Source organism: Pelodiscus sinensis, chromosome 20 (assembly GCF_052426305.1).
Source record: "Pelodiscus sinensis isolate ZL-2025 chromosome 20, ASM5242630v1, whole genome shotgun sequence".
Classification (NCBI taxonomy): domain Eukaryota; kingdom Metazoa; phylum Chordata; order Testudines; family Trionychidae; genus Pelodiscus; species Pelodiscus sinensis.
This window is the reverse complement of record NC_143071.1, coordinates 458,320-480,628: the sequence shown is the minus strand read 5'-3', so window position 1 is coordinate 480,628 and position 22,309 is coordinate 458,320. Positions and strand designations below refer to the sequence as shown.

Sequence of the window (22,309 nt, the reverse complement as noted above, 5' to 3'; positions counted from 1 at the left end):
TAAATCATGAGCATGCACCCAGCAATAACTTTGTTTAAAGGTGCTATTTAGGAGAAAAACAATCTTGGGCAACTGGTATTCACATTCCAGCATCAGTTCCAAATGTAAATAGGACAATCAGGAGATGATAGCCTTACAGTCAGCATATTTATTTTCAATAATCCTTGGAACAATGTTTCCAGAAGATAGCCAAATCTTGCCTTTTTTTTTTTTAAAAGGGTGACCAGGACAATTCAGAAAATTATATGACTGACTGCCTGACATGGTTTCTTGGTAAAATAACAGAATGGCTGATATGGGACTCAATCAAATAATTACAAGAGGGTAATATAATTAGTGCCAATCAACGTGGGTTTATGGGTAATAGACCCTATCATGCCAAAGGGACATCTTTTTATGATGAGATTACAAATATAATTGATCAAGGTAATGATGTAAATATAATATTCTTAGACATCTGTAAGGCCTTTGACTTGGTACTGCATAACATTTTGATTAAGAAACTAGAACAATACAAAAACAACATGGCATACATTAAAAGGGGTAAAATCCGGCTGTCAGGTCTCTCTGTAACTGTCAATTGACAAACATAATTGAATAGGTATTTTTCATCTAGTGAGGTCCCTAAAGGGACTGGTTCTTGACTCTACTTTATTAAACATTTTCATCAGTGTTCTAGAAGAAAACAAAATCCGCACTGATAAAGTTTGCAGGTGACACAAAGAGTGCAAAATAATGAAGAGGACAAGCCACTGAACCCTGGTCTACACAAGAGAGTTATTTCAAAATAACTCCCCTTATTTCAAAATAAGAAGTGGAGCGTCCACACTACCAAGTCCGTTACTTCGAAATAAGGGGATGGCTATTTTGAAATAATAACTCCTGCTTTCCACCAGGAATAACACTAAGTTCAAAATAGTTATTTTGAAATAGCATGAGCAGTGTTCACTACTGCTATTTCAAAATAACTACTCCCCAGCGTCATTCAGAGTAATTACTTCTCAGTGCTTCCTGGGGCTCTAAATTGAGGTAGTGCGTCCACATTAAGGGAGCCTGTCTCGGGCTAATTCCAAGGCTTCCTTGTAGTGTGGATGCGCTACTTCAAAAGTTGTTTCAGGAGTAGTTATTTCAAAATAATTTCCTAGTACACACATGCCCTGATAGATAGTGATCTGGATTTCCTAGCAGACTTGGCTGAGGCAAACAATATTCGAATCTCGCTGTGGACCTGAGGAGTGGAGCTGGAAAGCACACAATGTGGGTAGCAGGGTAATGGCAGCCCACCTGGAGTTCACAAGTCTGTGCCAGTGACTGGGATCTGCTTTCTCCAGATAGTGATCTGGATTTCCTAGCAGACTTGGCTGAGGCAAACAATATTCGAATCTCGCTGTGGACCTGAGGAGTGGAGCTGGAAAGCACACAATGTGGGTAGCAGGGTAATGGCAGCCCACCTGGAGTTCACAAGTCTGTGCCAGTGACTGGGATCTGCTTTCTCCAGATAGTGATCTGGATTTCCTAGCAGACTTGGCTGAGGCAAACAATATTCGAATCTCGCTGTGGACCTGAGGAGTGGAGCTGGAAAGCACACAATGTGGGTAACAGGGTAATGGCAGCCCACCTGGAGTTCACAAGTCTGTGCCAGTGACTGGGATCTGCTTACTCCCTGCCCCCATGTTCCATCTCCGTGACAGATAAGATGATTTGGGATACGTGAATACTGGGGGCATCCCCTCTTCTCATTAGACACCCCTTTCCCACCACCTACTGCCCCCAGTGATAGCCGTTGTGTGTAACTGGGCCTAGAGATGCGTCCAAGACTGCAGGAGAACAAGCTTTGGAAAAGACACTTTGAAAAAAAAATCTACTAGCCTATATTTCCCAGGACTTTCAGAATTCAGGGGGCCTCAGTGAGGCTATGTCTAGACTGCAGGCGGATCTTTCGAAAGAGCAATCCGCTTTTTCGAAAGAGAGCACCCAGCGAGTCTGGATGCTCTCTTTCGAGGAAGCCCTATTTACATTGAAGAATGCCTTCTTTCGAAAGAGGAACTTTCGAAAGAAGGCGTTCTTCCTCGTGAAACGAGGTTTACCGGCATCGAAAGAAAAGCCGCGTTCTTTCGAAATTATTTCGCAAGAACGCGGCTTGAGTCTGGAAGCAGGGGAAGTTTTTTCGGGAAAAGGCTACTTTTCCCGAAAAAACCCCTGAGTCTGGACACAGCCCATAACTGTGAAAGTCACCAAAAGGAAACTACTGTTGTCTTAAAAATAAGTTTTGTTTCCAATGGAGATTAGAGATCATGATTTAACAAACAATATACTCTTTTCTCTATTTCTTGCTTTTCTCTCTCTTCTCCTGTTCTCCAATATTAATCCGGATATTCACGTAGAAAACTGAAGTTAATTTTTACACTCCTCTGTAACTATTTATTAATTTCTGAACAAAGACTGCTAAATTCCTATGCAATTAAAAATAAAAACAAGCACAGAGTGAATCTGAAGTAGGGAGAAGGTAAGGAATTGGATGGAGGAGCAGTAGGTTGGAGTAAATAGCCAATCAGCGCAAGGCAGAGAAAAACTCTGAAGACATTCTAAGGTTTTAACTGGACTGTCCTGAGGGCCACAAATATGCTTTGACTCCTTCTGCTCCTATCCACAGGAGCCCCAGGTTGTGTCTCCTTTGCAGTTCTCTTCCAAGAGCACATGGCAGGAAGGCACCAGCTGGATCCTAGTGGAGATTAATCATGGAATCCTAGAACTGGAAGGGACTTGGGGAGTTCATCAAGTCCAGTCCCCTATCCTCATGGCAGGACCAAGCATAAAGTTTAAACATATTTCTCTTACCATTCATTTCATTGAAATTGTGGCTGTGCAGCTGCGTGAGGGATTGTGCTGACTGATGCTGAATGCTGGATGGGTCATGGGAAGGAGCAGATGATTTTCTGGGAAGCTTCAATACCTTTTCTAGTTGCTCTTCCATTATCCAGTATTTGTGCTTTAACTTTCTTATTTCCTCTTCCAGGGATTGAACATAATCTACAAACACAATTAAGAGTGTTCTTGGAAAAGGTATTTTAAATTAAAGCAGAGTGAGTTTCACAGACGACGTGCTACCCAACCATGCAAGGGTCTTTAATCCAACCCCTGCAAGGGGCAGGGTTTGCGTCTATACCATCCAAGATCAATGGCCATCCAGACACCTTCTGAAAACCTCCAGGAAAGGAACTTCGGGGGTGGCTGAGTTAGTCCGTTACAGAAAAAAACCAGCAAGCAAATGGTCTGGTAGCACTTTGTAGACTAACAACACATGTAGCTGGGATCATGAGCTTCCACAACCTCCCTAGGCTCTCTTCCATCGTCCTGCTGTTCTTACTGTTCAGAAGTGTTTTCTGAGATTTAATCTAAATCTACTATGCTCCCACTGCCTCTTGTGGCTAAAGGAGAACAGCCCCCCCTTTTGTACTGCAGCCTTTCAAGTATTTGAAGATCACAATCACATCCCCCCTTTAATACCTCTTTTCAAACTAAACATGCAGTTCCTTCTGCCTTTGCTCACATGGCTGCATTCCATCCCTTTAATCATCTTTGCCACTCATCTTAGAACATAAGAACGGCCGTACTGGGTCAGACCAAAGGTCCATCTAGCCCAGTATCCTGTCTGCCAACAGTGGCCAGCACCAGGTGCCCCAGAGAGGGTGGACCGAAGAAAATGATCAAGCAATTTGTCTCCTGCCATCCCTCTCCAGCCTCTGACAAACAGAGGCCAGGGACACCATTTCTATCCCCTGGCTAATAGCCTTTTATGGACCTAGCCTCCATGAAATTATCTAGCTTCTCTTTAAACTCTGTTATAGTCCTAGCCTTCACAGCCTCCTCTGGAAAGGAGTTCCACAGGTTGACTACATGCTGTGTGAAGAAGAACTTTCGCTTATTAGTTTTAAACCTGCTACCCATTACACTCATGATTTTATATACCTCTATCATATTCCCCCTCAGTCTCCTCTTTTCTAAACTGCAAAGTCCCAGTCGCTTTAATCTCTCTTCATATGGAACCCATTCCAAACCCCTAATCAGTTTAATTGCCCTTTTCTGAACCCTTTCCAAGGCCAAAATATCTTTTTTGAGGTGAGAAAACCACATCTGTACACAGTATTCAAGATGTGGGCGTACCATAGTTTTATACAGGGACAGTAAGGTCTTATTTTCTATCCCTTTCTTAATAATTCCTAACATTCTATTTGCCTTTTCGACCACCGCAACACAGTGTGTGGAAGTTTTCAGAGAACTATCCACGATAACTCCAAGATCTCTTTCCTGATTTTTCGTAGCCAAATTAGCCCCCATCATACTGTACGTATAGTTGGGGTTATTTTTCCTGATGTGCATTACTTTACACTTATCCACGTTAAATTTCATTTGCCATTTTGTTGCCCAATCACTCAGTTTGGTGAGATCTTTTTGAAGACCCTCACAGTCTGCTTCTGTCTTGACTATCCTAAACAGTTTGGTATCATCCGCAAACTTTACCACCTCACTGCTTACCCCTTTCTCCAGATCATTTATGAATAAGTTGAAAACGATTGGTCCCGGGGGGACACTACTAGTTAACCCTCTCCAATCTGAAAATTTACCATTTATTCCTACCCTTTGTTTCCTGTCTTTTAACCAGTTCTCAATCCAAGAAAGGACCTTCCCTCTTATCCCATGGCTATGGAATTTACACAAGAGCCTTTGGTGAGGGACCTTGTCAAAGGCTTTCTGAAAATCTAAGTATACTCTATGTACTGGATCCCCCTTGTCCGCATATTTGTTAACCCCTTCAAAGAACTCTAACAGATTAGTAAGACAGGATTTCCCTTTACAGAAACCATGCTGACTCTTGTCCAACAAATTATGTTCTTTTACATGCCTCACAATTTTATACTTTACTATTGTTTCGACTAATTTGCTCGGTACTGAAGTTAGACTTACCGGTCTGTAATTGCCAGGATCGCCTCTAGAGCCCTTTTTAAATATTGGTGTCACGTTGGCTACCTTCCAGTCATTAGGTACGGAAGCCGATTTAAAGGATAGGTTACAAACCACAGATAATAGCTCAGCAATTTCCCATTTGAGTTCTTTTAGAACCCTTGGATGAATGCCATCTGGTCCCGGAAATTTGTTAACATTAAGTTTTTCTATTTGTTCCAAAAGCTCCTCTAATGACACTTCAATCCAGGACAATTCCTCAGATTCATCACCCACAAAGGACGGTGCAGATTTGGGAATCTCCCTAACGTCCTCAGCCGTGAAGACTGAAGCAAAGAAATCATTTAGTTTATCCGCAATGTCTTTATCATCCTTGATTGCTCCTTTTATATCTCGATCATCTAGGGGACCCACAGGTTTTTTAGCAGGCTTCCTGTTTCGAATGTACTTAAAAAACATTTTGTTATTTCTTTTTGAGTTTTTGGCTAGCTGTTCCTCAAAATCTTTTTTTGCTTTTCGTATTACATTTTTACACTTGATTTGACAGTATTTATGTTCCTTTCCATTTATCTCACTAGGATTGGACTTCCACTTCTTAAAAGATGCCTTTTTGTCCCTCACTGTTTCGTTTACATGGTGGTTAAGCAACGGTGACTCTTTTTTAGGTCTCTTGCTATGTTTTTTAATTTGGGGTATACATTTAAGTTGGGCCTCTATTATGGTGTCTTTAAAAAGTTTCCATGCAGCTTGCAGAGATTTGGCTCTAGTCATTGTGCCTTTTAATTTCCATTTAACTAACCTCCTCATTTTTGTGTAATTCCCCTTTTTGAAATTAAATGCCAGAGTGCTGGACTGCTGAGGTGTTTTTCCCAGCACAGGAATGTTAAATGTTGTTATATTATGGTAACTATTCCCAAGCGGTCCTGTAACGGTTATCTCCTGGACCTGATCCTGCGCTCCACTGAGGACTAAATCGAGAATTGCCTCTCCCCTTGGGGGTTCCTATACCAGCTGCTCCAAGATGCAGTCATTTAAGCCATTAAGATATTTTATCTCTGCTTCTCTTCCTGAGGTGACATGTATCCAGTCAAGATGGGGATAATTTAAATCCCCCATTATTATAGAGTTCTTTATTTTAGTAGCCTCACTAATCTCCCTCAGCATTTCAATGTCAGTATCGCTGTCCTGGTCAGGTGGTCGGTAATATATCCCTACTGCTAATTTCTTATTATTGGGAGCATGAAATTACTATCCCTGGGTCTTTCCATTGTCTCTACTTCCTTGCTATACTCTTGTGATTAAATTGGACACAGCACTCCAGCTGAGGCCTACCCTGTGCTGATTAGCGCAGTAGTTATTGCAGCCTAGCACTGCATCTGCTTGTTTTGCAACATAACACCTTGTTACGCATGTTGAGGTGGTGACCCAATACAACTCTCAGCTCCTTCTCAGCAGTGCTACTGACAAGCCAGTTATTGCCCATTCAGGATTTATGCATTTGATTTTTCTTCCCTAAGTGTAGCACCTGATACTTGTCTTTGTGGAATTTCTTTTTTTTTTTTGTCTATAGCCCAATTGTCCCATTTAATTTTAGCTCTGTCCTCCAAAGTGTTGGCAGGCCCCTGAGCTTGGTGTCATCAACAAACTTGATTAACTATGCTGCTGGGGCCTCTCCTGTCATTGTTACTGTGGCAAATGGCCAACATTACTGTGGTGAAACCCATGCTTTTCTTTTTTGTGGTGGGTAAGAGCACTGCTCCCTACCCCACTCTTGAATGTTGTGGGCTCTGATAGAGAAGGGACCAAGAAAGGTCCCAGCCCCTTCAGCTTGTGGGCTGCTTATCCTCTTTCTTCTTGGGTAGGGTTTCCCTCAGTCCTCTGTGCTGAGGGAGTCCCTCTGTTCTGCTTGGACAGGGTTTCCCTTCCCCTGATCCTCTGCTGAATAGCAGCACTCTTCTGAACTCTAGTCAGCTCCGCCCACCCCTCTTCCTGTCTGACTGAAGCGGGGTTTTTTTTAATTAGGTCTCTGATAGAGCCTTAAATAGCTCCAGATGCTCCAATTAACCTGTAGTAACCTTTCCTCAGCCCACACGGAATAAGGCCTTGATCATCCTAGGGCTAATATCTCTCTCATCTACCACTCCCCTGCTGCTCTCTGGCCTTGCTGTATCACAATGCCCAGGGCTCAACAAATAATATAAGCTACTTGCCCGTGGCGAGTAGATTGTAACCCGGAGGAGCCGGGTTTGGGCGATTTGTGCATGCGCAGATCGCCGGACAGCGCAGCTGGTGAGCAGGGCTCGCCACAGTTCGGCAAGCCCTGACAATGCCTACATCCGGGTTAATAATAAATAAGGTTAAACACTGGATCCAGAACAGAACTGTGGAACCCACTTGAGACATCCTTCCAATCCAACATCATTCTGTTCCTCTCTCACTGTCTGCAGTTCTTTAACCAATTATGTATCCACTTAGTAGTAGTTCTGTCAAGCCTGCATTTTTTCAGCTTATCAAAATTTTGTGTGGGACTGTGTGAAAAGCCTTGCTGAAGTCCAAGTATATTGTGTCCATCACAGTCCCCCTATCCACCAAAATCAGTCGCCTGTCAAAGAAGAAATCAGATTGGTTTGGCATGATTTATTCTTGATAAATCATCTCTTAATCCTCCAGGTATTTGCAAACTGAATGATTTATCCATTGCTCTAGTAGCTTCCCAGGTATCGAAGTCAGGCTGACGGCTCTATAGTTCCCTAGCTCCTCCTTTTCCCCACGGCCATAGCCTCCAACAGCTGGAAACAGAAACAGCTGAGCTCTGGCAGCTGCAAACTTATTGTATATAGGAGCATCACCAAAAAGGCTCAAAGGAACTGTCTTCAGCTATGAGCAGGGAAGAATTTATGGCTGTAAAATTATAGCTGAAATGGTTAAATTTTCAGCAAGTTATGAGGTGTGGGCTGCAAACAGAAATAACGGACACATCTTAATAATAGTGGTTGCTACCAGTCCCCCCTGTAATGTAGGGTTAATTCACAACCAATGTATTTTTATGGATTTTCTTTGGAGTGATGAATATTTAAAACATCTCTCTCATGAATAGTGACAAGGAAAAGAAAAATAAGTAAGTGTGATTCTAAAAAGTTTCAAAATATAGAAAGATACTATTCAGTGACAGGATACCATTTTTAAAGAGTATTTTTTCTCATTTATAACCATTATTTCTATTAAATAAAATAGAATTGGTATTCTCAGGCAAGAGCTGAGACTTAAGGAGAAAGTGAGAACTGGTATACACAACTGCTAGAAATTTCAGCCTGGTTCTCTATATTACCACGAGTCAATATGACCATAGTAGCCTCGGCATCAGTGACAGTTTGCTGGGTGTGCGATATCTTTTCTTTCATGGGGACCAAGGGTGGCATCTGATCACCGAGAGTCTCCATTTCCCTCCTCATTTCTGCAATGGCAGCCCGCAGGCTGGTGTTCTGTTCCTTTAATATTTGGATCTCTGTGGCAGGAACATCTTTTCCAAGAACTCCTTTATCATCACCTAGAAACATCTGAAAAATAAAATAGTGATATCATGTTATCATCAGTGATGGAGATAAACCAAGGTCATGTCTCTTCCCAACACAGCAAATAATAAACGACTCAAGGTTAAAAAGTATTGAGATCATCTGGAAAGAGAAGAGTTGAAAGAGGAAAATAATTTGGCAATTCTGGCTATGTCTACACAACAGCGTTATTTCAGAATCACAGATGTTATTCCTAAATAACATAGTACACGTCTACACACAGAAGGTTATATTGACATAATGTGCAAATAATGGAGAGCTGGAGGAGTGCTTACTCCGACTCCTGTACCCTCATTGCATGAGAAGTCAGGGAAGTCAGAGGAAGAGTGCTCTAACTTAAAATAACTGTTGACTAGACAGCACCAAAAGCCGAAATAAGCTATTTTGACTTAGGCTACGCAATTAGCATACCTTATTTCAAGTTTAGCCCTGCTGTATAGATGTGCCCTCTGAGAGTTACTAGAGAGAAAAGTGCTAGTAGAACTCTGGTCAGATTTATTAAAATGACTAAAAGAAAAGGAAAACTAACAGGAATACGCTTTTCCCTTTTGTATTCAACAGAGTTTTTATTTAAATAGGGTCCTTCTTCAAAATCAGAGATGAGACAGTATTTTGCATAGATGAGGATGGTGTATCTCACAGGCCGAAAGGGAAAAATCACAAATGTAAATTGAATAGACTAGGAAGAGAAAACTAAAATGTAACATGGCAAATATCTCAGTAATAACTACTGCACTCAAGTAACAGTGAGGGAAGACTAAAAGCAGCTGATATAAATGGAGAATCAGGTGAATATCATATAGTTATGCAGTGCCTATGCAGTCTGCAATTTCTCAGAAAGTTGCTGAAGTGACTCTCTAAGAAAGGATACACAGTAACTAGCTTTCCATCATCAGCCTAATTTTGTCTTCTCACCTTACTACATTCTCAAATCAAATTCTTTCCAGCTGAAATTTCTTATGCAGAGACATTTCTGCCAGAGGAGAACATTTTGAGAAAGTATAAAATTAATAAATACAACAAAATGCCTGATTTCATTATGCTACTATATGATGTTTCTATGAAATGTTATGAGAATGTAAAATTTAAGTCTTGAAGTTAAGGAGTGTTTGCGGCTCACTTGTGATGAATGGAAGGTGGTGTGAAGCCAAGGGTTTGTGCTCCATATTGGAAATGTTATGACATTGTGGCATGGCAGTTTAGTAGCTGGGTGTAAACGAGTTGTTGGTACACAAGCAAAGATGAGTAGTGATGTGGTGCTGGTGTTAAGGCAGTTTGTGCAACGTAAAGATATAGATTCTCAGCAGCTAAAAACTGCCATAGATCTCATTTGACTTCAATGGAGCTGATCATTTACACCAGCGGAGGATATGCCCCAAGAACTTAATTTTTAATTTAGATTTCAAGGCTTTCAAATATGTGTTTGTTATTTTAAAAGAGTTAAATTGCTGTAATAATTTTTTATTAATTTACATGTATTTGCAACAATAATTCTATTTTCATATAATTTGTACCTGGGAATATATATAAAGTCTATACTATAGAATTTTCTTGTATCTAAGATTTCTGTATCCTAGCTCTAGAAATCAGTAGACAGGGTTAGTACTTAGAGTATGCTTTAAGACAGTGTTTCTTAAATTTTTTAAGGCTGAGGAACGCCAAACAATTTTTTGTTATGAGTAACACCAAGGAATTTTTGTTGAGAAAAAAAAGGGGGGGGGGGAGAGAAGGGTTGAGGGGGAAGTTATTGAATTTTCTGTTGACCTCCCGCCCCACCCAAAAAAAAGGTCACCCGCCCCTTTAGGGCGGGCCATTTTCATTCTGTTGTTCTCCGTGGCACACCTCCGACTGCCTCGTGGCACACCAGCGTGCTGCGGAACACAGTTTAAGAAACACTGCTTTAAGACATACAGAGTTCTTCATGTTTTATTCCAGGAGGCCCCTATTTTCCTGGTTAACCACTGGTGATTGGACAGTAGGGTGGCACCGCAACACATTCCTCACTTTCATCCTTCAGAATGGCTTGCTCTGAATTCTGTTCTGCCAAAATCTCATTGGGGCAAAGTAACAGATATTAGCAAAGTCACAAATCTCCTGCCCAGCTGCAAGAAGGTTTTCAGATTTCTCAGTGATGTGCAAATATATCTCAAGGATTTAAACCTAAAGCAGAGATCAGTACGCTAGATGGCAGAGATGTTAAAAGTTACACCAACAGCCTGAAAGTAGTGTTTAGGGCAGGGGTGGGCAAAAGGGCCTCTGTAGCCCAGATCCGGCCCGCCGAGCAGGTTGATCTGGCTCATGAAAGCCCTGCCACTGCCCCGCCCCCAGGCCAATCAGGGTCTGGGGGCAAAGGGGAAGCACATGAGGTTTCATCTGCCCTGCCCCCACTCTGCAAGGAGTTTGTGGCGCTTAGAAGCACCATGTGCTCCTGGCAGGGTGGGAAGACACTTTGTGTTCTTCCCTCCCCTGTGGCCAAGCCCTGATCAGCCTGGGGGCAGAAGGGGGAGCGCGTAAAGTCTCCTCCCACCACCGGGGGGGGGGAAGACTTCACTCACTCCCCCACCACCAGACCAATCATGGTCTGTGGCTGGGGAAACAGGGAAGTATCCTGTATCAGAGGGGGAGCCATGTTAGTCTGAATCTGCAAAAGCGGCGAGAAGTCCTGGGGCACCTTATAAACTAACTGAAGTGTTGGAGCATAACCTTTCATGGGCAAAGACTTGCATCTGACGAAGTGGGTCTTTGCCCACGAAAGCTTATGCTCCTACACTTCAGTTAGTCTATAAGGTGTCACAGGACTCCTCGCCGCTTTTTTAGGGAAGTATCCTGACACTGTCCCTTATGCCTGAGGCCCCGTCCTCTCCGGTGCGGCCCAGGGCCATTTAAAAAATGTCTGAAGTGGGCCCCAATAAAAAATTACTTGCCCACCCCTGATTTAGGGATACCATTATGCTTGGGTTATACTTTCCTGTTATACTGCACTGCAGTTCTCACCAAAATATGAAATGTGACAATCCAAAATGAATGCCCAATTAATGCCAACAACGTGCACTTCCCCCCCACTTGCTGCCTCTGTATCAGAAGCAGCGGGGGGGGGGGGGGGAGCAGGAGCCAATGCCTGTGAGGAGCTGGATTTAAAAGCAGGCTCCCCACACTCACTGGATCCACCTGCCCTATCCACCCTTGCCCTGCTGCCTCAGAGAGACAGCATCGCAGAGGGTCAGGGGGGCAGGCAGGAGCCAATACACATGGGTAGCTAGCCTTCAAGCAGGCTCTCCATGTGTCCTGACTCCACAGACCTGCCTACCCCTCCCTTGCTGCCTCCTGCAGAGGCAGCAAGGGGGGACCATCAGGAGCCGTACTGGGGGGAGCTGGCTTAAAAGCCAGCCCACCCCAGCACCAGCACTGTGGTGCCTCCCCCCACACTGCTGCCTATATCAGAGGCAGCAGAGCAGGGGAGGCTGCTGCAAAACAACCTCTGTCCACAGTGGCCCAGGCTTGCCGCGGACAGAGGTTGGTCTGCGGCAGCAGCCCCTGTCCACGGGGGCAGGGAGTCTGAGTTTCCCACAGGCAGAGGCTTCTCTGCATCCCATAGAGCAATCTCTGTCCATGGCAAACCTGTGACTGCCTTGGACAGAAATGTGTCTGCGGCAGCAGCCCCTGTCCACGGGCAATCTGATCTCCCTGTGGACAGGATCTGTGCTGGCATCCCATGGAGCAGCCTCTGTCCACGGGAAGCTTGGACTCCCTGTGGACAGGGGCTGCTGCCACCCTGTGCTGCTGCCTCTGTATCAAAGACAGCAGCACAGGATGGCAGGCAGCCTGTCTTGCACAGGGAGCTGGTTTCTAAACTAGCTCCCCTGGCAGACTGGCTCCTGCCTGCCACCCCACGCTGCTGCCTCTGATACAGAGGCAGCAGTACGGGATGTCGAGGGGCTCCCTGGGAGTGGAGCCGGGAGTGTACTGGCTGCTGGCCCCAACCCCAGGAACTATCAAATAGTCATGTAACTGCTGAGATTTCATACGGTTACACAACTATTCAATTACAATATCTAACATCCCTTGGGGTGACCTCTCCAGACAAATCCCCACAAACACACACACCCCAAGCCCCTTGTCCTGAGCCCCTTCTCATTCCCACCCTGACTCCTGCACTCCTCCCACACCATCCCCTTGCTCTCAGCCCCTCTGGATCCCCCAACCCTGACTTCTGCACCCCCTGCCTGAGTCTCCCACATCCCCAAGCTCCTGCTCTGACTCTTGCACCCCCTATATTCCCACCCCCTGCCCTGAGCTCTAACCCTACCCTGACACTTCCCACTCTCCTGCCTTCAGCCACACCACACTAACATTTTTTACAGGTACTGTTGTATTGCAACTCCCTCATCCCAGGGGAGTTGCGATACAACAGTACGTATAAAAATGTAAATTATTTTCATCTCTGGACTGAACCAATATGAGCCAGAGAAACAGGATGAACCAGCAATAGGATTGCTTCTCAATAAACTTTACACAAACAGTCAATTGGGGTACTGCTCTGTTTTGGTACAGCTAAATCAATGCTTAAGGTTTGAAAACTAAAAGAAACTGTTATTGCAAACTACTTTGACTACCCTTTTTTGTTAAAACATAGCAAATGATAACAATTTATAAGGATTAAAAAAAACACACGACAGAAATTTTAAAAAATTTACTAAAATAAATTAAAAACGGAAAAAAATGTAACAATCCCTTTTTAAGAAATCCTAAATAAAATTAATTTCCTTAAAATAACACTGCAATTCTGAAAAATACAATCATTTGCATAAAGCATGTACAGGCAGTCCCCGGGTTACGTACAAGATAGGGACTATAGGTTTGTTCTTAAGTTGAATCTGTATGTAAGTCGGAACTGGCGTCCAGATTCAGCCGCTGCTGAAACTGACCGCCAGTTCTGACTTACATACAGATTCAACTTAAGAACCCCAAGTCCCCAAGTCAGCTGCTGCTGAAACTGATCAGCAGCTGATTCCAGGAAGCCCGGGGCAGAGCAACTGTGCCTTGGGCTTCCTGTAGTCAGCGCTGGTCAGTTTCAGCAGCGGCTGACTTGGGGACGCCTGGGGCAGAGCAGCTGGGGTGCTGCTGGGTTGCTCCAGTAGCGCCGCTCCTCGGTGCTATTGGACCAACCCAACAGCACCCCAGCTGCTCTGCCCCAGGCGTCCTGATTCAGCCGCTGCTGAAACTGACCAGCAGCGGCTGAATCAGGACCTGGGGCAGAGCAGCTGAGGTGCTGCCAGGTTGGTCCAATAGTTCCCAGAGCGGCACTGCAGGACCAACTGGCAGCGCCCCAGCTGCTCTGCCCCAGGGTCCACAACAAAAGCCTGGTCTGCTGGGGGGGCACACTAGCTGCGCCCCCCCCAGCAGACCAGGGACACAGGGAGCAAATCCGCAGTGGCATAAGTCGGATCCGCGTAAGTCGGGGACTGCCTGTATATTTTTCTTTTATTTTCCAAAAAAAAAAAAATTAAGCAAAAGGGTCTAAGTAACGCCGTGCAAATGTGCTAGTTTACAGCATAATTTTAAGCACTGGTGAAACACTCTTTATTGTGTGATTCCCCATTTAGAATATAGCAACCACAAAAATATTTTCCTCTGGTATATTTTCAGATTTTCAATTTTTCCTTCTGTGCTCTCAATCTGGGATTCTCAACATTTTAAATCTGTCATAGGTGGCATAATTATGGAAAGACTATGACAAGCCTGTCCCTTAACAGGTACCTACAGAAGTGGGATGATATTTCTATCTACTTCATCACCCTGAAGCTTATAAAATAGTTATTTTTTAGTATTTCCAACAGAATTTAATTTCTTTCAAAGGCAGAAATTGTTCCCTAAACACTATAATTCCTTCCACTGTAATATTCAAACAAGAAACTAAGTCTTTTTCTACACACTATTTATTTCCCTGCTTTATATTTCTGGTCATATATGAGCTGGCCAAAGCCAAGTTTCTGTGGACTACAATCTTAAAGGACCGAAGACACCAAGAATGATTTTGCAAAAACTAAAGGGCCATTTTACTTCAAGAAGGAACAGGAAATACACAGTCCTTCAAGGACAGCCACAATGCCATATGAATATGAGATTAGAAGTACAGGATATGAGAAAGGGGCTGGGAAGGAGCCAACCACTTTGTTCACAACAAATTTTCAAACCATATTATTTACCTAACACAAAAACTAACCTTAATTTATAATCTGCTTTTTTAGCTAACTGAAGAAATAAATTGAGAAAAATATACCACATTCTTCCTCAAAAGGAATATTTCTTGTAAAAATGTTAGTGGGGCCCAGAGGTCCAACTAGCAGAGCCCTCTACAACTGGAGTCTTGTCGTGAAGCCAGGGTTCCCTCTATGATTTTCCATCCATGAGAAGAGTGAGTTTTGTCTTGTGTACCAATATCGAGGTCATGTGTACTTGTTTGGATGCGTGCCACAGTGGCGCCCACCAGTTACTAACAAATATCCAATATATATATTTTTTTAAATGTTATGGAAAAAGAATACTAAAATAAGGGATAATTAACAAGGTGCATGACTTTAAATATTGGCTTCAGTCAGTGTCTGTCTCTTCTGCACCCAGTGCAAGTTATGGGATGAGGGAGAAGCAAAAGTGAGTGAACTGTTATGAAATCCTTGGGCCAGCCAAGGATAAGGCAAATCCCCAGGGCAAAGGAGAGTAACCAAGTGCTAAAGGAATTTGTTCTTAAAAGTCTCAGAGCAGTAGCGGCCTTGGTTTGCATCTTAAAACAACTTAAACAACGAGTGGTCCTGTGGCACCTTAGAGACTAACAAAAATATAGATGGTATCATGAGTTTTTGTGGGCACAACCCACTTCTTCAGATGAATGGAGCAAGAGGTACAGAGAGGACTTTGTGCTTGTCAGCCTATAGCTCCTATGGGCCATTAAAGCAGTTGGGAATTATTGGGAGAAACTCTCTCCTAGATATACTAAAGCAAAATGCAGGACAATGTAGCACTTTAAAGACTAACAAGATGGTTTATTAGATGATGAGCTTTCGTGGGCTAGACCCACTTCCTCAGATCAAATAGTGGAAGAAAATATACTACTCTACACAATCAAGATGCTGGAGGAATTCTACACAAGCTGGTTAAACTCTGCTATCTGGCATTGCCAGAATGGGGCAAAGCGTAGCACAAGTGGATCTGACCCAATCTTTTTATGTAAAGAAACCCAAAGCAGGCTATGACATATTTGCAGTATTTCCTCTTCCCCATACATTACTTACTATTATATATAACAGGGCTACTCAACATGCGGCCTGTGGGTCGTTTGTTTGCGGCCTGCGGGGTGGTTTCGGTTTACACAGGGCTCAACATGCGGCCCATGGGTGGCCTCCACTGGGAACACGCTCCACAATGGTGAGGCATCTCCTAGGTGGGGTGAGCACTGAAAGATGCAAGCAGATGGGCTGGCTAGAACAGACCGGGTACAGGGTGTCAGTGTTTCTAGCCCCCAGGGGGGCAGTGCTGGGAGCGCTGGGGGAAGTACTTTATATTTATGCCCCCTGTCAGTGTGAAATAAGCTATTTGCATATATATGCTACCATACTTAAGTTGCAGCCCTTGGCATGTGCTGTGAGTATCACTGTGGCCCATGGGGCTTCCAAAGTTGAGTAGCCCTGATATACAAGATACAGTTCCACCATTGCTCTGAATACCATGTATGCTGAATAAACATCAGTATCAGAGCAGTTCTAATCAATATGGATAGACCCAGTAATCTGCTAACTATATATTTTCCCTTCCTGGAGCAGAGGACAGCCCCCAGGGTTTGTATGGAGAGGGAGGGGGGATGGGAGTGAGGTAGAAACATGCAGGGAGCCAGATGGGGACTTAAGGGGACAGAGGGCTCTGAGGGTGTGTCTCGACTACAGGGTTTTGTCGACAAAAGTGGACTTTTGTCAACAAAACTATACCTGCGTCCACACTGCCTTTGAGTTATGTCGACATAAAGTCGACAAAACTCAGCAGTTTTGTCGACGTACGTAAACCTCATTCTACGAGGAATAACGCCTTTTATCGACAGAGTTCTGTCGACAGAAGGGATTATTGCATTTACACTGTCCTTTGCGTCCACACTGTTATGTCGATAAAGCGGCTTGCTTTGTCGACAGAACTGAATGTAGTCTAGACGCTCTTTGTCAACAGAAACTTTGTCGACAGTATCTGTCGACAAAACCCTGTAGTCTAGACATACCCTGAGAGCCAAAGGACAATGAGGGGGGGAAGAGAGGTGTGGAGGAAGGGGACAGGGATGCAGGGGGCCCTGGCCCCAGGAGCAGTCGCACTGCAGCCCTGGCTCTAGCTCCAGCAGCCAACTGCCATGCAGCCCACCCTGGGAACAGCTGGCCAGCCCCACATGGCCCCGGCTGTAGGTCCAGCTCTGCCATGTGGCTTTGCTAAGGAGGTGGGTGGGATTAAAATTCTTTGTCTGTGTCTGCACAGGCGCACACCCTAGAGGGAACTTAGAGTGAAGCCCCTTAGAAGGAGAAAAATACCTGCCACGCCTTCATCATGCCAGGAGCATGAAGTCACAAAACTGCTCAAGGATAGACAGTTTACTTATATGGTACCATACTGGGAGGGGTTGCAAGTGCCATGGAGAAGAGGATTAAAATTAAAAATACTTGGAACATACTGGAGAAATAGTCTGATGTACATAGGATGAAATTCAATAAGGACAGATGCAAAGGACTCCGTTTAAGGAAGGAACAATCAGTTGTGCATGTACAAAATGGGAAATGACTGACTAGGAAGGAGTAGAAAGGGATCTGCAGGTTAGAATGGATCACAAACTAAATATGAATCAACAATTTAACACTGTTGCGTGAAAGTGAACATCATTCTGCGGGAGTATTGTAAGCAATGCGTAAGTAGTAATTCTTGCATTCTACCCCATGCTGATTAGGTCTCCTGTGGAATATCGTGTCTAGTTTTGGGCATGACCTGCCAGGAAAGGTGTGGACAAATTGGAGAAAGTCCAGAAGAGAGCAATAAAAACTATTAAAGATCTAGAAAAACAGGACCTATGAGGAAATACTGAAAAAAATGGGTTTATTTAGTCTTGAGAAGAAAAGACTGCGGGGAAGGGCAGGACATGAAGTACATAAAAGGAAGAGGGAAAAAAATATTCTTCATAACCTCTGAGGATAGGACAAGAAACAATGGGCTTAAATTGCACCTAGAAAGGTGTAGTTTGGACTTTGTGTACGGGTAGTTATGTACAGGAACAAACTGCCTAGAGAGATTATGGAATCTCCATCACTGACAGTTTATAAAACCAGATTAGATAAACAGTTGCCTGGCTGTGTTCCTTGTAAAGCCGTGTGCTTCGGCAGCCGCCTGGGTGAGAGTCAAGTGCCACCCAACTGATTGGCAGAGTGCCCACAGCACCCACAACTGGCAGCATGTGTTTCTACTGGGGGTGCACATCTACACATCTTGGTGCATATAATAACATTTATTCCACACCTGAGGGGGGGGGGGGGGGAAATAGAGAGCACATTTCTGTTAGGAATGGTCTAGTTCAGGAGTCTCAAACTCCTAGCCTAGGAATACTAGTGGGCTGCGGGTCAGGAGGAGCTGTCTGTTCCTTTCACCCAAGCTCCATCCCTTCCCACCAACACCACGCCCATGGCACCCTATGAGGGACGTGACCCCAGAAATTATCTGGGGTAGGGGGGCTGGTGCAGTGTGGCAGCAGCAATTGGTTTCCCCCTGCATTCCACTCAGCAGCAGGAGGTGGAGAGTACTTGGCAGATCCAGTAGCTCTGCTTCCCCATAGCTCCTGCTACTGCAGGGAAAGGGGGAAGGTGGGGGGGAGGGTGACCACTGCTCCCACCCTGTGCCAGGTCCCATTAGGGACTGGATGCCATAGCAGGGAGGGCAAAGTGGTGGCAGAAAGGGGCGAGGCTTGGTACATACAAGTCTGCCCCCCACCCCGGCCCACCAGTACTGATGTGCTAGATTGCAAAACTGCTCCAGCTGGGCATGCCTGTAGGCTGGGACTGAGAGACCTCTGATCTAGTTATTACATAGCCCTGCCTTGAATGCAGGAGTCTGAATTAGATGACTTCTGAGGTCACTTCCAGGCCTATACTTCTATGATGTAGGGAAAATTCAGCAAAGACTCACTAGGCTACATTGGCTCACAAGGTGCAACCCTCCAGCAATATTCTGGAAAGTGGGCCCAGCCCTACCAATGTTTAAGCCAAGAGTGCCATCATAGAAGCACAGAACACTAGAATTAGGGATGTGAGTAGTTGTCTACTCACTTTCCCCTCCTCCTTGCTGCTTCTATATGAGGCAGCAGGGGGGATAGGGGATGCTGCTTCGGCAGCAGCCCCTGTTCACAGGGGTCCCAGTGGGGAGCCGAGCCCCCCATTGCAGAGGGGCTGCTGCTGCCAAGCAGCTCCTTTCATGGTGGCCCAGGCTGGTCGTGGGCAGGGGCTGCTGCCAGCCTCTGTTTGCGGTGGCTGGGGCTGGTTGCGGACAGAGGCTGGAATAGCCCCAGCCCATAGCCAGGCCAGGACACTGCGAACATGGGCTACTGAATCCGGTGCAACCCAGGACCAAGCAGTCTTGGCTCATGCCAGTCCAGGACCGCTGTGCCTCTACGTTCTAAAGACCTCTCACTACATTTAAAATGCAGAGGCACAGCAGTCCAGAGCCATCACAAGCTGGGACTCCTCAGTCCCAGCTCAAGCCAGTTCCAGGAGCTACCCCGCTGAGGTTCGGCAGAGAGGACCCCTCATTGACTAATCGTGTAGTTGATACAAATTATATCAACTACTAAATAACTGCTCTTTAACATCCTTAGAACTGGAAGGGACCTTGAGAGGTCATCAAGTCCAATCCCCTGCTCTCACAGCAGGACCAAGCACCATCTAGATCATCCCTGACAGATGCCTATCTAACCTTCTCTTAAATAGCTCCAATGATGAAGATTCCATGATCTCTCTAGATAATTTATTCCAGTGCTTAACCACCCAAGTTATGTCTACACTAGCCACCCTAGGTCGAACTAGGGTGGCTAATGTAGTCATTCAAACTTGCAAATGAAGCCCGGGATTAAAATATCCTACATTAGCCACCTCATTGCAGGAGGAGTAACGGTAGTCTGAATTAGGGGCTTTAGTTCGAACTACCTAGCCCGTGCCGCATGTAGCCGCGGGCAGGGAGTTCGAACTACTGGGCATTTAAAAATGGCGGCGCCTGGGAACATGCAAATAAAGCCCAGGATATTTTAACTAGGGTGGCTAGTGTAGACATACCCCCAGACAGTTAGGAAGTTTTTCCTAATGTTCATCCTAAATCTCCATTGCTGAAATTTAAGGCCATTGCTTCTTGTCCTATCCACAGAGGTTAAAAGAAAAATACTTTTTCTCCCCCCAATTTGTAACCTTTTGGACACTTCAAAGCCATTATGTCTGTTTTCTCTTCTCTATTCCAAATTAAACAAACCCAACTCTCTCAATCTTCCCTCATAAGTCACTTGTAACCAAACACTATGTCCACAAATTGGACTTCCTGCCGAGAATTAATAAAATGGAGCTCTTAACAGGAGACAGAAATTGGGATGTTTAAAGAGCAACAGGCATTCTAAAAATATTTTGCACTTTCATGTGTTTTTAAAATATTCATTTAAGACTAACACAGTGGTCACCAACCGGTCAATCTCCTGTCTAACCTGGTTCTCTCCTTCAGGCAATATACCATGTTTCTGAAGTGCCTGCACTGCTTGGTCTCTTTCAAAGGTCAAAGCAGACAGAAGTGTCTCCATTTCACACAGCTTCTGATCCTTCTCTTGTAGCTGAGCTGTAACCTACAAAACACAAAGTTATGGTGTCTCAAGTCAGAGAGAGCAAAGCTATTAGAAGGGAGGTTCTGGTCCAATCACAAAACAGGAAATCAAGAAACTTATATGCTATTTCTGGCTCTGCCACAGCCTTCTGTTACCTAAAAAAAAATCACTCAACTTCCCTGTGCCTCAACTTCCTAACCTCTGAAAAAGTGACAAGAATAATCATGTGCCTCCCAGACATTCAGCAATGTCTATAAAGCACTTAGATTACAAAACACCAGGATTACGGTTTTACTTTTTAAAACAAGAATCAGACTGCAGTATCTGCAATGTGAAGGAAGTGGGTTGTGCCCATGAAAGCTCATGTTATCATCTATATTTTTTGGTTAGTCTCTAAGGTGCTACAGGGCCTTTCATTGTTGTTTTAGGTTCCTGTGTGTTACCATTTTGAGTATCTGATTTGTGTCCATTAATCCTTTGTCGTAGACACTGTCCAGTTTGGCCAATATACATGGCAGAGGGGCATTGCTGGCACTTGATAGCATGGATCACCTTGGTCCATGTGCAGTTATATGAGCCTCGGATGTGGTGGTTTATGTGGTTAGATCCTGTGATGATGTTGCTCGTGTAGACATGTGGACAGAGTTGGAATTGGAGTTGATTGCAGGGGTGGGTTCCTGGGTGAGTATGACTGAAGTATGCGGCATGGTTACCGGAAAAAAATTGTTTGAGGTTTGGCAGTTGCCTGTAAATGAGGATTGGGCTGTCTTCCAAGGCTTGTGAGAGTGGGGAGTCATCTTCCAGGATAGGTTGTAGATTGTTGATAATGTGTTGGAGGGGTTTAAGTTGGGGGCTGGAGGTGATGATAAAGTGGTTTTCTCTGTTGGGCTATCTTGAAGCAGCAATATCTGGGTACTCATTTGGCTCTGTCAATCTGGTTTTTTCCACTTCCATGGGTGGATATTTAAATTTTAGGAATGCCTGATAGAGCTCCTGTAGGTCAGTGTTTCTCAAAGTGGTCTATGGATCCACTCTGCCCTTGCCAACAGACCCTGTTCAGCAGCAGGAGGAATGGAACCTGAGACCTTAAGGACTAAAGCCATGTGCCTTTATCACATGAGTTAAAGAGAAATCTGCTAACTGGCCACTCCAGTTTGTTTACTTACCATCTCCACAGCCACAGAGCTTTGCTGTTCCCATTGGCTCCGGTTCACCACTTGCAGCCAAAGGGAGTGCAGGAAGCAATGGCCTGGCCCACGCCGCTTCCTGCGGCTGCCGTTGGCTACAAACGGTGAATTGGAGCCAAGAGGAGCCACAAGACTCCGTGGCTGCTGAACTGGTAAATAAACAAACTGAAGAGGCCAGTTAGCAGGTTTCTCAGAGTAGATCCGTGGGCCCCTTAAGAAACACTGCTGTAGGTGTTTGTCTCTATCTGTAGGATTGGAGCAAAGCTGGTTGTATCTTAGGGGCAGGCTGTAAACAATTGATTGGGTAATGTGTTTCTGGATAAAAGCTAGAGGCATGGACATAAGTATAAGGGTTGGTAGGTTTCTAGTATAAGGGGATGGAAATGACGCTATCATTTAGTTATATGGTAGTCTCAAGGAATTAGATTCTCTTGTATGAACTGGTCCTGACTGAGGTTGATGGTAGGTGGAAGTTGTTGAAATCTCTGTGGAATTCATCGCTCTCTAATACCTTTACTCTATTTATGCTATATGAACAACATCTTCATCATAGAACCCATGGGAAGGAGACCTTTGAAAAAAATCCACAGGGATTTCAACAACTACCTACCATTATACTTACCTACATGCCTCTAGCTTTCATCCAGGACACATTACCTGATCAACTATTTACAGCCAGCTCCTAAGATACAACCGGATTTGCTCCCATCCCACAGACAGAG

The 22,309-nt window shown here is 44.6% G+C and overlaps 1 protein-coding gene and 1 long non-coding RNA gene across 3 annotated transcripts in view; one reads left to right on the top strand and one right to left on the bottom strand.

Annotated features, from left to right (window-relative positions):
- CCDC57 (coiled-coil domain containing 57) overlaps positions 1-22,309 on the bottom strand; it is a 173,555-nt gene that overhangs the window by 105,128 nt on the left and 46,118 nt on the right. For both annotated transcript variants that reach the window (XM_089771854.1, XM_089771855.1), the window contains exons 10-12: positions 20,287-20,421; positions 8,291-8,519; positions 2,839-3,030 (exon numbers count right to left, since the gene is read on the bottom strand). In XM_089771854.1, the coding sequence (XP_089627980.1) occupies positions 2,839-3,030; positions 8,291-8,519; positions 20,287-20,421 (556 nt within the window). The remainder of the gene's footprint in view (positions 1-2,838; positions 3,031-8,290; positions 8,520-20,286; positions 20,422-22,309) is intronic.
- LOC112543743 (uncharacterized) overlaps positions 1-22,309 on the top strand; it is a 73,763-nt gene that overhangs the window by 47,000 nt on the left and 4,454 nt on the right. The window lies entirely within an intron of this gene.